The sequence below is a fragment of the Ruditapes philippinarum genome, unplaced genomic scaffold (genome assembly GCF_026571515.1).
Source record: "Ruditapes philippinarum isolate M1 unplaced genomic scaffold, ASM2657151v2 ctg1367_1_1_1_1, whole genome shotgun sequence".
NCBI classification, from domain to species: Eukaryota; Metazoa; Mollusca; class Bivalvia; order Venerida; family Veneridae; genus Ruditapes; species Ruditapes philippinarum.
Window position 1 is genome coordinate 35,411 of NW_026852459.1, and position 14,047 is coordinate 49,457.

The 14,047-nt window shown below is 33.5% G+C and overlaps 1 protein-coding gene across 1 annotated transcript in view; it reads right to left on the reverse strand.

Moving 5' to 3' along the window:
• Nucleotides 1-14,047, reverse strand: part of LOC132713024 (unconventional myosin-VI-like) — a gene marked incomplete at its 3' end in the record, with an annotated part of 45,274 nt that overhangs the window by 19,876 nt on the left and 11,351 nt on the right. Inside the window, exons 2-8 of the mRNA XM_060695466.1 lie at nt 8,586-8,739; nt 8,166-8,309; nt 7,597-7,726; nt 6,804-6,968; nt 4,912-5,009; nt 3,938-4,102; nt 2,380-2,460 (exon numbers count right to left, since the gene is read on the reverse strand). Coding sequence (XP_060551449.1) covers nt 2,380-2,460; nt 3,938-4,102; nt 4,912-5,009; nt 6,804-6,968; nt 7,597-7,726; nt 8,166-8,309; nt 8,586-8,702 — 900 coding nt within the window. The remainder of the gene's footprint in view (nt 1-2,379; nt 2,461-3,937; nt 4,103-4,911; nt 5,010-6,803; nt 6,969-7,596; nt 7,727-8,165; nt 8,310-8,585; nt 8,740-14,047) is intronic.

Consider the following 14,047-nt stretch of genomic DNA (forward strand, 5'->3'; position numbering starts at 1 on the left):
CCACGGATGCCCCCGCATGCAGCCAAAATTTCAAATGTTATAATATTTAGTTCCAAATTTGTTTGCACAAATTATTTTTTTCATTCTACGTTCAAAGCCCTTAAAACTTTTCAATGTTAACACAAACCATTTTTATACAATGTTCAAGGCACTGAAATTATTCGGTCTTAACCTTTTGAAAATAGCATATTGCATATTTGCCAAAATAATGGCTATATACATTTCCACAAAAGTATGATCGTGAAACTGAAAGTTCAAAATTTTTCCAACATTCAAGAAAGATAAGTTTGTCAAAAATCATTGAACAACGACCAAATTCCAACTTAAACTGCTTATTCCTAAGATGTATCTATATTATTTTCAAAATGAAAGGGACATAACTCTGCCAAAAAATCATCGAACCATGACCAAATTCCAGCTTGACCTGCGCATTCCTTTGACATATCCATATGTCAATTTTGAGTTAAATATGTAACACTGTTGGGTTGATAATGAACAGAAACTGTAAATTTCATATCATTTTCAAAGTGAAAGGGGCATTACTCTGCCAAAAATCATTGAACCATGACCAAATTCGAACTTGGCCTGTGCATTCCAAAAATATATCCATATGTCAAATTTGAGTTGAATGTGTAATACTGTTGGGGAGATAATAAACGGAAACTGAAAATTTCATATTATTTTTAAAGTGAAAGGGGCATAACTCTGCCAAAACTCATCGAACCATGGCCAAATTTGAACTTGACCTCCGTATTTCTTTGACATATCCATATGTCAAATTTGAGTTGAATGTGTAATACTGTTGGGAAGATAATAAATGGAAACTGAAAATTTCATATTATTTTCAAAGTAAAAGGGGCATAACTCTGCCAAAAATCATCGAACCATGACCAAATTCGACCTTGACCTGTATTTTCTCATGACATTTTCATATGTCAAGTTTGAGTTGAATGTGTGTACCATTGGGGAGATAATGAACGGAAACTGAAAATTTCATATTATTTTCAAAGTGAAAGGGGTATAACTCTGCCAAAAATCATCAAACCATGACCAAATTTGAACTTGACCTGCGCATTCCTTTGACATATCCATATGTCAAGGTTGTACCATTGGGGAGTTAATGAACGGAAACTGAAAATTTCATATTATTTTCAAAGTAAAAGGGGCATAACTCTGCCAAAAATTATCGAACCATACCCAAATTCGACCTTGGCCTGTATTTTCTCATGACATATCCATATGTCAAGTTTGAGTTGAATTTGTGTACCATTGGGGAAATAATGAACGGAAACTGAAAATTTCATATTATTTTCAAAGTGAAAGGGGCATAACTCTGCCAAAAATCATCAACCATGACCAAATTTAATCTTGACCTGCGCATTCCTTTGACGTATCCATATGTCAAGTTTGAGTTGAATGTGTTTTACCATTGGGGAGTTAATGAACGGAAACTGAAAATTTCATATTGTTTTCAAAGTAAAAGGGGCATAACTCTGCCAAAAATCATCGAACCATGACCAAATTTGAACTTGACCTGTATTTTTTCATGACATATCCATATGTCAAGTTTGAGTTGAATGTGTTGTACAGTTGGGGAGATAATGAATGGAAACTGAAAAATCCATATTATTTTCAAAGTAAAAGGGGCATAACTCTGCCAAAAATCATCGAACCATGACCAATTTCGAACTTTGCCTGTATTTTCTCATGACATATCTATATGTCAAATTTGAGTTCAATATGTGCAACGGTTATTAAGATAATGAACGGAAACTGATGATGACGGAAGGACGGAATGACGGAATTACGGAATGACGGAACAGGGTAACACTATATGCCCTTGCCATTATATGGCGGGGGCATAAAAAAGAAGAAATGGAGCAAACATCAAATAGGCTAGCAATTTATGTAGCAATCCTTACCAATCACTGTAAAGAACAAATTTTCAATACTGTAGAAAACCTTATTACAATCATCATACACCAAAAAAATAGTTCAATAACCCCTGGCTTGCTCTGATGATACTATGAACATTGTACAAACAAGTAAATTTGTCCAGAGTAATAAATGATCAGAAGTTTTGCAAAATAATATTGGATGTGCACTTGCTAACAATCTGTTTATCAGACTCATATCAGCATTAACATTTCTACTATTTTATATTCTTATTTCTATACCAATAAATCTTTATTTGTACACTAGAAACTGCTATTTTCTATGCAGAAATCACTGCTATAAAAATATCTTATTTTACTTGTAAAAACAGCTTACACTCAAACAGTCTTGCTGTGCTGACTTTTAAGTAAATTACATCATGTTTTAAGCACAACAGTTTTAGCAGCAGACATAAAAACAAGGTGTTTCATGCAGTCTACTTACCATTTGACTTTTCCTTTCATTACCAAGGGTTTTCACTGTTTCTCTTGTAGTAAAATACTGACTGTTTCCACGAGACAGATACTAAAATCATGCAAAAATTCAGAAAAACATTTACACAGGAATTTGGTAGCATAACAAGAACAACAATAACATGGGAAGTTTTGATGGCTTTTTATACAACAGCAGGAATTATAATATTAAAATATAGTAAAGCACAGACTGTAGTTGTAAGAGCTGTCCATATCAGCTACTTGACAATTAGAAGTTTTACTGGATGACAATCACTAACAAGTATTCAAAGCAAAACCTCAAACGGTATAGGTAATAAGTTGGGTAGTACAAAAAAACTTTACTGAAATTCTTAGTAAAGAAAGGGGCATAATTTTGTCAAAATCCATGACATCATCATATCCTCTTGCCTTGAAGTGGAGATTATGGTCACTTACAAGTATTGAAAATTTCAAAGCAATATCTCAAAGGGTGTAGAAAATAGAAGGGGCGGTACAAAAAACTGAACTAAGTGTGCTAGACAATAGAAGGGGTGGTACAAAAACTGAACTAAGTGTGATGCAGACACTGACAGACAGATGAGAAGGTTAGCTCTCCCTATTATATAAATATAAAAGCTAAAAAAGTGTGAATTTTGTTTACATACAATTGTTTGTTACAGGACTCTTCATATTTTATCTCTAATTTTTCGTTATGAAATTCAGCTGACAAATTGAAATTGCTGACAATATTTAAACAACATAACACAGGTATACAACACTGTACAATACTAAACCATCTAGTATGAGAAGACCACCATTTACAATACAAGTTACTATATCATCAACATGTATATCATACATATTCTTATCTTGTCAGATGCGACAATTTTCATTTTTTACAAACCTCCGACAATACAACTTAGTAAATATAAAAACAGTGAACATTCAAGGATAGGATGTCAACAAGAAATTTATAAAAACCAAAAGTTTTATATCAATTTTCTTACAACAATACCATCAAAAAAGGACCAGTTACAACCCTTTTTTGATTTTTGTTTTATACAATTTTCACTTTTCACCCTTCTTTTTTGAATATATGGAGCCCTTAAACATGATTCAATTCTGTCAAAATGCACCTACACTAAACAAAGTCCCATACTTGTACAATTAATCTAAACAGTACTGACTACACCTATATTCAAACATAGATTTAACCATACTTACAGCATGTACTTCTAAACTAAACTGATCTACTGCTATAAGAGGAGTGATGAATACCCCTACCTTCTCTCATGTATGTCTATCTTATCATTATTTTAAGTGAACATCTGAGCTACGTTTGAAAAAAAAATCTTAATTGAGTATCCAATTTTTATTGTGTGGATTGACACTGGACCTTCAAGGGTGACCTTGACCCTGTACAGCAATGGGATGGAATCTGCTCATCACCGTGTTGAGATATCATGTCAATTACCATTTATCACTTAATTCATAAAACACCTAGTGACTAAACTGAACCCAGTTCACTTCCTACTAATTAATTCAAGTAAACCTTTACTCAGACATACATAGAACTGGTCTGGTGCAGCAAGATGTAGTTTCTTGAAGAGATCTGGTGGAGCACCGGCACACATCCGGTAAAATATATGATAGTTTCTCTCTTCCTTGCTCTGAACACATATACGGGACTTCTCTAATAGGTAGTGAGATATAAAACCTCCTGCCACAAAATTCTGAAATAAAACATGAAAAATAAGATAACTTCTTATCTAATACTATATTTTCTTTGCAGTATATTCCTGTCATGTCTTATTGAATCACAGTAAGAGAAAACTGGAGTGGCTGTTCGTTTTTACTTTCACAATACAAATGTATCATAAAACCATTTAGTTAACAAATACAAATGGAAAATTTCTAAATATTTTTCTATAAATTTTGAATGCAAAAGTTGACAAAAACAGCAGGGTGGGCAAGCCACCTCATCTTTACAGTCTGAACAGACTCTATTCTCTTGTCTGAATATTTACTGTAAATTAAAATTAAACCTTCCTTGCTAGGATAAACCAATACAAATAAGTGAGAATACAAATAAGAATCATGCAGGGACCTTAACTCTTCACTTGCTGATTTTGCCTCAATAGACTTCAATTTTTTACATAGTTCAAAACCAAATTCAAGTGGAAAAAAACAGGTTGTGTGTTTTATCCTGAACAAGATATAACTGTTCATTCAGTAGTGTCAGAATTATTTGTTATTTGTATTATGCACTCACAGCAAATGCTTAACAATCTCAACAAGGTAAAGGTTCTTAGGTTAACATTTTTCTTATTTAACCCTTTGCCTCCTGGTGGCAAGATTCTACACATGTGAGAATCCCAGACCAAGACCATCTGGCACATCCATGCTGTCAGATCATGGTCAGAACTGTTCACTATTCATTATAAAATATCTTCCTAAAAAATGATTTTGTCAAGATGAATAATGGACAAGAACACTTATTAGTGTATTTAGCATGGCAAGGATTAAACACTGATTAACTTACCTTGCCATCAAAATGGATTTCTATAAACTTTCCAAATCTACTACTGTTGTTATTTCTGACTGTCTTTGCATTACCAAACGCTTCTAATAATGGATTAGCTGCAAACAATAATACAATTTCATAATGATTGGGAGACAAACTAATACTGTTTGCCAGTTTGTTCATCATTTATTATGTCTAACCTTACAACATAAAGAGTAATAAGCTACCTAATATCTGTAACCTAATATCCTTAAGGCAATATAATGAGAGTGAGCATAATTATCATATTAAAGATATATTTGAACACTCCAAAAGCAAGAGACAGTCGAGAAGCAGTGCAGTCCACCTATCTCAGTGCTGGATAGTAATTTGAAGTAAAGGTCACAAGATCACATGGAGTTTGACCTGTGACAGGCAGAACTCATCAAGATGCAGCAACATATCAAGTTTCAAAGTCATAGATGAAGTTATTCAACTTGTACAAAAAGTCCTTGCATTCACTTTTGGCTGGTTAACATTCCTGATACAGAATTTGGCTGGTTATCAAACTCTGATATAGTATTTTGGCTGGTTAACACAAGAGCGATCAGTAATCACATGTGTCGCCTCATGATGGCCAATTTCATGTTGGGACAAATTTTGTGACAGACGAACGGACAGACGGACAGTGCACAACTAGACTTTGTACTGATCATTCCTGTAAAATTGGATAAAATTGCACCAGTAGTTTATGAGGAGTAGTTCGGACAAGCTTTTGCGTATCTGGCAACACACAGAAAAAAACTCCTTTTTATCAAAGGGCCATAACTCGGCCAAAAATCATTCAACCGGAAAACCCGTGCAATATGCGCAAGGACTTGAGCTACAGATCAATCCTGTAAAGTTTCATTGAAATTGCATAAGTGGTATAAGAGAAGTAGTCTGGACAAACTTTAAAAATAAAAATTATTAAAGGGCCATAACTTAAACAGAAATCATTGAACCGGAAAATGCTGACAATCTGCACAACTAGACTTGGTACTGATCATTCCTGTAAAGTTTGGATGAAATTGCACCAGTAGTTTATGAGGAGTAGTCCGGACAAGCTTTTGTGTATCTGGCAACACACAGAAAAAGAAACCTTTTTATCAAAGGGCCATAACTCGGCCAAAAATCATTCAACCGGAAAACCCGTGCAATATGCGCAAGGACTTGAGCTACAGATCAATCCTGTAAAGTTTCATTGAAATTGCATTAGTGGTATAAGAGAAGTAGTCCGGACAAACTTTAAATTAAAAATTATTAAAGGGCCATAACTCTGACAAAAATCATTGAACCGGAAAATCCTGACAATATGCACAACTAGACTTGGTACTGATCATTCCTGTAAAGTTTGGATGAAATTGCACCAGTAGTTTATGAGGAGTAGTCCGGACAAGTTTTGAGACGGGCGGACAGACAGACGGACGGACAGACAGACAGACGGACAGACAGACGACGGAGAAGTGATCCCTATATGTCGCCACTACTCCGTAGAGGCGACACAAAAACGGTTTAAACCTGATACAGTATTTTGGCTGGTTAACAAAACCTGATATAAATGTTTGGCTGGTTAACTTACCCTAGTACTAGTAGAGGGAACATTTTGGCTGGTTAATGAACTGTGATACAGTTATCTGTTTTGTATAGTTATCATACATGTATTGATACAGTAACCACATTAGTCTCACTTAACTTCTCTGACACAGTAATCAGTCTTTGGCTGCTTTAACTTACACTTATACAACTTGGTACTTAGTAACGGACAGTTAGATTCAAAAGAGTAACTGCTTCATCATTTTACAAATACATTAAGGAAGTACATGTAAAACAATTTGAACAACAAAGTTATATATCATCAGATTGTCATATACAGTAATAGTTTGACTTACATTCTACAATTCTTTGTTCTATAGGACCAGCTTTAGTTCCCCAGTTGTCTGTTAGATATTTGAGAATATATTTGGTAGATTCGGTTTTACCAGCACCAGATTCTCCCGACACGATGATAGATTGACTGGTTTTGTTTACCTTCATGTCACGGAATGCCTTATCCGCTGTAATGGTAAAATATCTATTAATATAATGTAATATAGAAAAAATGCCACAATCACTTCACCACTTAAGAATTAATTTTAACCTATATGCATATTGCATATCAGACAGGATTTTCTAGTGTTTACACCACTGCTAGAAAATCTTATCTTACTGCCCCCTCCTTCTGTGCCATGCTTAGTATGACATCATTTTCCTACATGTGTATTAAGAATGAAATAAATTCATACATTACTATAAGAAAAATATACAATTGTTTGTTTAAATATCCTAATTACATCAGCTCTTTATGTAATAGGATGTAAAGCTAAAAATGGTAAAATATAGTATGAAAATTTCAGAAACAACCATCAAGTTTTTTCATTGTCAAGATCATTTAACAATAAGAGTTTTAATAACAGAATAAAATGCCAAAAACCAAAATATTCAACTAATATTTGACATTAAGCAATGATTTCTCATGTAAACTTTACAAACATCAGTCAATTTAGGTACTTTGAACTAATTTTTCATCAAGATACAAATACATTTCTTCCAATTATAAGCAGCCCAATATTATTTTATATACAAGGAAAATAACTGCTGACAAATTATTATTACAAATAACTGATTTTGACAATATGAACTTACCAATAGAGTACACATGAGGAGGCATGGTTCCCAGTGACTTCCCTTTATAATTATGCCGACAATCAGACGAGTACAAGTCAGGAATCTTGGCGTAGGGATTCAATGCAATTAGAATGTTGGCTGTGAATGTCTGCAACAATTTAGTAATATTAAATCAATAAAGTTTCACTTTCACACTAACTTAAACCATATCATGAACTAAATTGCAACTTAACAATCAACCATTATAATTCAATCATATCTATGTATGTGTTATATTTCTGTATTTACTACATTAAAAGCTTTAATAATATTAAGTATAAGAATGAATTAATTTGTATTGACATAATGATTTTGTTTGATTGTCGTACTGGGAGTTTCTAGTTTCATGGGTGAAATGATAAAGTACAATGTAACAATTTGGTAGAATTTTCCAGGTACTTGCAGGTTTAATTTAAGTTTTTGTTATCCTTTATTGGATTAGAAATAGCAATATTGCAAGCCAGTGATTAAATGTCAATGTCTATTTAACAATTTAAATGTGAAAAATGAAAAGACAAATATGTTTAATTACAAGTAGACATACTCACATAGATTTTATTTTTCAGGTATCTCATTTTGAGATTGTTAAGGAGAGTAGCCTCGTTAAGGTACATAAGTCCACAGTTATCATCTACATCCTTGTTGTCGTACTCCTCTGCCGGGAATGCTCGGTCATACATAGCCTTTAATGTCTGTATAACAAAATATTACTTCATGGCATATATGACATATTTTCATTGATGTTTTTAGATAAATAAGTTCTTATTATATCAGTTAAAATGTAACATAAAGATGGATAGCACCTTCTTTCCAAATGATCACACCTCAGATCCTAGGTCCTAGTTGTAGAAGTCACTATTATTTTCCATGAATAAAATTTTTTTTCAATTTAAATCAGAATCTAAAAGATAAAAGTTTAACAATATTCTATCATTATCGAAGTATTTCACAACAAAATATCAACTAACCGTGCCTGGAGCATCAAAAGGCTCGACAGTAATAAATTCTTGCCCAATATCCACAATACGCCCGAGCTTGAACCCATCTGTGGCGTGGGGAACCCATACTTTCTTTCCCCCATCCATGGCTCACCAACTCAATTGCTTTTCCTCAAATATCAATCTGAAAATATATATATGAATGGAATAAATTAAATCATAATATAAATTTTAAATATCAGTCATCATGATTGTCTTACATTATATTAATACAACCACACTCACCAGTACAGTAAACTGTTCATATGATGAGGAATAAAATTTATATCATCAGAAGAACTTAAGCAAAACATACCCTTCAAATTTTGTAAATGTGAGAACAAAATAGCATAACAAGAGCTGTCGGTAGGACAGCAACGCTCGACTATTCTTAGTGCTTGATAGTAAAAAAAAGCTTGATAGAGTTACCTCCTCCTGTTTACAGGTTGGGGTCATGATGGTGAACAAGTGTGCAAAGTTTCAAAGCCATATGTCAATGGACTTTGAAAATATTTGAACTATTACAAAAACTTTAACGTAAATTCTAAGTCGAAAAAGGGGCATAATTCTGTCAAAATGCTTGATAGAGTTACCTCCTCCTGTTTACAGGTTGGGGTCATGATGATGAACAAGTGTGCAAAGTTTCAAAGCCATATGTCAATGGACTTTGAAAATATTTGAACTATTACAAAAACTTTAACGTAAATTCTAAGTCGAAAAAGGGGCATAATTCTGTCAAAATGCTTGATACAGTTATTTCCTCCTGTTTCCAGGTTGGGGTCATGATGGTGAACAAGTGTGTAAAGTTTCAAAGCCATATGTCAATGGACTTTGAAAATATTTGAACTATTACAAAAACTTTAACGTAAATTCTAAGTCGAAAAAGGGGCATAATTCTGTCAAAATGCTTGATAGAGTTACCTCCTCCTGTTTACAGGTTGGGGTCATGATGTTGAACAAGTGTGCAAAGTTTCAAAGCCATATGTCAATGGACTTTGAAAATATTTGAACTATTACAAAAACTTTAACGTAAATTCTAAGTCGAAAAAGGGGCATAATTCTGTCAAAATGCTTGATAGAGTTACCTCCTCCTGTTTCCAGGTTGGGGTCATGATGGTGAACAAGTGTGCAAAGTTTCAAAGCCATATGTCTATGGACTTTGAAAATATTTGAACTATTACAAAAACTTTAACATAAGTGGTTACGCCGACGCCGACGCTCGGGTGACTGCAATAGCTCTACTTATTCTTATCGAATAGTCGAGCTAAAAACCATAATACAGCAAGTGATCACAATTAATGCGTATTGAATGAATAACAAAACAATATTGAAAACACTGCTGACACTAATGACATAAGACATACAGAAGAAAAAATATCACCGTTAGAAACCTTTTAACCTTCAATTAAAGATCTGTTAATTTAAAATCATATATTTCAAACAATGCTTTCATAGTGAAACTGTTATTTGCTCATTATGCCAAAAACAAAAACATGATTATTGCAATATTAATCAACCTGAAATATGGGGAAAAAGCAAAATGGTAAACAAAACATACCAAGTTAAAACACTCCTAATTGTGTCTAATTAGACATAAACATTTTTTCTTGTGTAACAAACCAATAATAAATTAGCTTGGTAATGATCAGTAATTAATCCATGAAGTTGCTCTGAGACAAGAATGATGGTGTTTAACAACCGGCTTCATAAAGCTAAGTCTTGAATGCAGAAATTAATCTATTTTTTTTGTTCACTTTCATAGATAAAATGGCTGCAGATCTCATAGTCATAACTACTTTGACCATCAAAGTACAACCTATATGCCTTGGAAAGGGTGGGAAATATCTGTAAACCTGGTGTGTAAAATAGACAATGCATTCATTTCTCATAGAAGCTTAATGGCAGGTAGACATTGGATATCAAAAATCAATAGGTAACAAACAATATATAGAATGAAGTAAGGTGAGAGACTGGTTGTCAGCTTCTATTTTAACATATATGTAAATCAATATGTACACTGTATAATTATATAACAGAGTCAAAGTTCAATACATTGAAATGGTATTAGCCAAACCAAACCCTTGTATTCTGTTTGGTGCTGTAGACTGCAACACATTGTGATATACAATGTAAATTAGACTTTCATCCTTATTTTGTTAGCATATGTTTTACTGCTGAGTAATGTCAGCCCCTATACACAACTGCCACCTAGGGCAAATTTGACCCCAGGTTTTATGAAAAACAAAATAAAGGAAAATAGTAAAATTATTAAAATGCAAGAAAAGAAATCTAAATAATAATATTTTTCGTATGAATGTTACGGTGCATTAAATTTATGATTTTATGGTTGAATAACAGTATAACTGGTGCATAATTACAACTAGTGATTAAAGTGTTAATATACAACTAGATTATTCTATTATCACAATGCCAGACTCCATCTTAAACTTATTACACCTCAAATGTTTCAGTCAAACATTTTATAATAACCTTTCTCTTCCTAGAAATATCATACAAATATACTTCTAATAATATACTGATAATCAATATTCCTTTATTCTTAGCTGATAAAATAATTAATTAACCTTTGAACCCCTCTAACTCATGATATATAACTTGCTTTGAAAATATTGCAATCCTGCTATATTAATAAATTGCTCCGACATTTAAACAATGCTAACTTACAGCTTAACACATTATGTTAAGTAAATGCATATTTAATTCCAAACTTCTCCATCTAAAATAAGAATTTGTAACAGAGTTACCAACGTCCCCCGTCCCGGGAGTTTTCTATGAAGCATAAAATTGTGCTATTTCAAAAGATTGAGGTATGGATCTCAGGACATTCAGTCCAAAATTATGATCAATGCTAGATCTGCAAATGTAACAATAAATTTGTTAAAAAAATAAAATGAAACATGGAATTTAAAAATTTATCATGTTAAGCTTTGACCTCTAAGTGTGACCTTGACCTTGGAGGTAGGGGAGCAGGTGTTGTGCATGACATAACGTCTTATTATTGAGACTATTTGTGCCAAGTATTTTCAAAATCCCTTGAACTATGAAGAAGTTATAGATTGGACACAAAATATACCCTATAACAGACTATGTAAATCTTTGACCTCTAAGTGTGACCTTGACCTTGGAGGTAGGGACACAGATGTTACGCATGACATATCATCTAATCATTGTGACTATTAATTAAATTTTGTGCCAAGTATTTTCAAAATCCCTTTATCTATGAATCCCTTGAACTATGAAGAAGTTATAGATTGGACACAAAATATACCCTATAACAGACTATGTAAATCTTTGACCTCTAAGTGTGACCTTGACCTTGGAGGTAGGGACACAGATGTTACGCATGACATATCATCTAATCATTGTGACTATTTGTGCCAAGTATTTTCAAAATCCCTTAATCTATGAAGAAGTAATGGACGGGACAAAAAATATACCAAATAACAGACTCTGTTAACCTTTAACCTTAAAGTGTGACCTTGACCTTAAGAGGTAGGGATGCAGGTGTTGTACCTGACATATCGGCTTATTATTGTGACAATTTGTGCCAAGTTATTCCAAAATCCCTTGAACTATGAAGAAGTTCTAGATTCGACACAAAATATACCCTATAACAGACTATGTTAATTTTTGACCTCTAAGTGTGACCTTGACCTTGGAGGTAGGGATGCAGGTGTTGCGCATGACAAATCCTCTTATTATAGTGACTATTTGTGCGAAGTATTTTCAAAATCCTTTGATCTATGAAAAAGTTATAGACCTGACACAAAATATACCTTGTAACAGACTATGTAAGTATTTGACCTCCAAGTGTGACCTTGACCTTGGAGGTAGGTGACCGGTTTTTGCGCATGACACATCATCTGATTATTGTGAACAATTATGGTAAGTATTTACAAAAGTCCTTTATAGATAAGAAAGTTATGGACCGGACACGACATATACCCTCAAATAGACAATGTTGACCTTGAATGAGCAAGTACGACCTTGACCCTGAAGGTACGGGTCTGGTTTTTGCGCATGACACATTGTCTTATTATAACAAACATTTGTACCAAGTAATTTCAAATTCCTTTGATAAATGACAAAGTTATGGACCGGACACGAAATATACCCTGTAACAGACTATGTTAATATTTGACCTCCAAGTGTGACCTTGACCTTGAAGGTAGGTGACTGTTTTTTGCGCATGACACATCGTCTGATTATTGTGAACAATTATGGCAAGTATTTACAAAATCCCTTCATAGATAAGAAAGTTATGGACCGGACACGACATATACCCTCAAATAGACAATGTTAACCTTGAATGAGCAAGTACTACCTTGACCCTGAAGGTACGGGTCTGGTTGTTGCGCATGACACATCCTCTTATTATAACAAACATTTGTGCCAAGTAATTTCAAATTCCTTTGATAAATGACAAAGTTATGGACCGGACACGAAATATACCTTGTAACAGACTATGTTAATATTTGACCTCCAAGTGTGACCTTGACCTTGAAGGTAGGTGACTGGTTTTTGCGCATGACACATCGTCTGATTATTGTGAACAATTATGGCAAGTATTTACAAAATCCCTTCATAGATAAGAAATTTATGGACCGGACACGACATATACCCTCAAATAGGCAATGTTGACCTTGAATGAGCAAGTGTGACCTTGACCCTGGAGGTAGGGGTCTGGTTGTTGCGCATGACACATCGTCTTATTATAATAAACATTTGTGCCAAGTTATTTCAAATTCCTTTCATAAATGACAGTTATGGACCGGACACGAAAGTGTGACGGACGGACCAACAGACGGACGGACAGACGGACGGACGGAGCCTATTTCTATATCCCCCTTTTTTCGTCGAAAAGGCGGGGGACAATTACCACCTATAACTGTATATACGTCTTTCAGATAAGACTTAGAAATCTGGACTCAACATGTTTTAACAATTTTCTAATTCAACAGTATATTTATAATTAATAGCCTTGAATATGAAAAATGATTGATTTTTTTCAGTTTCGCTGTTGCACAAACATGGTTGCAAATCATGCACAGATTGAGATTGTGCATGCTGGTATTGCTCCAGATTGATGGCCAACAAATCATTAACAAGGATAAAACTGAGAGATTTATTCATTGATTAATCTTTGGTTATAATGTATAACATATTGAACTTTACCTACAATATAAATCTGCTCTGTAAACATTTGATCTTATATTGATATACATATATTATGCAAATACTGAGAGCAATAAAACCAACATGGACATTTAATGGTACACAGAAGCTGTATGTCAATATTCTTATAACTTTAAATTTATAATTTTAACTTCAAGTACAATTCTGTATTCAAGTAATATCAACCAATCAGATTTTCTAGGTGATTTTATAGTTGATAATTATGTACCAGTAATTGTTAGACAAAACATCTTTAC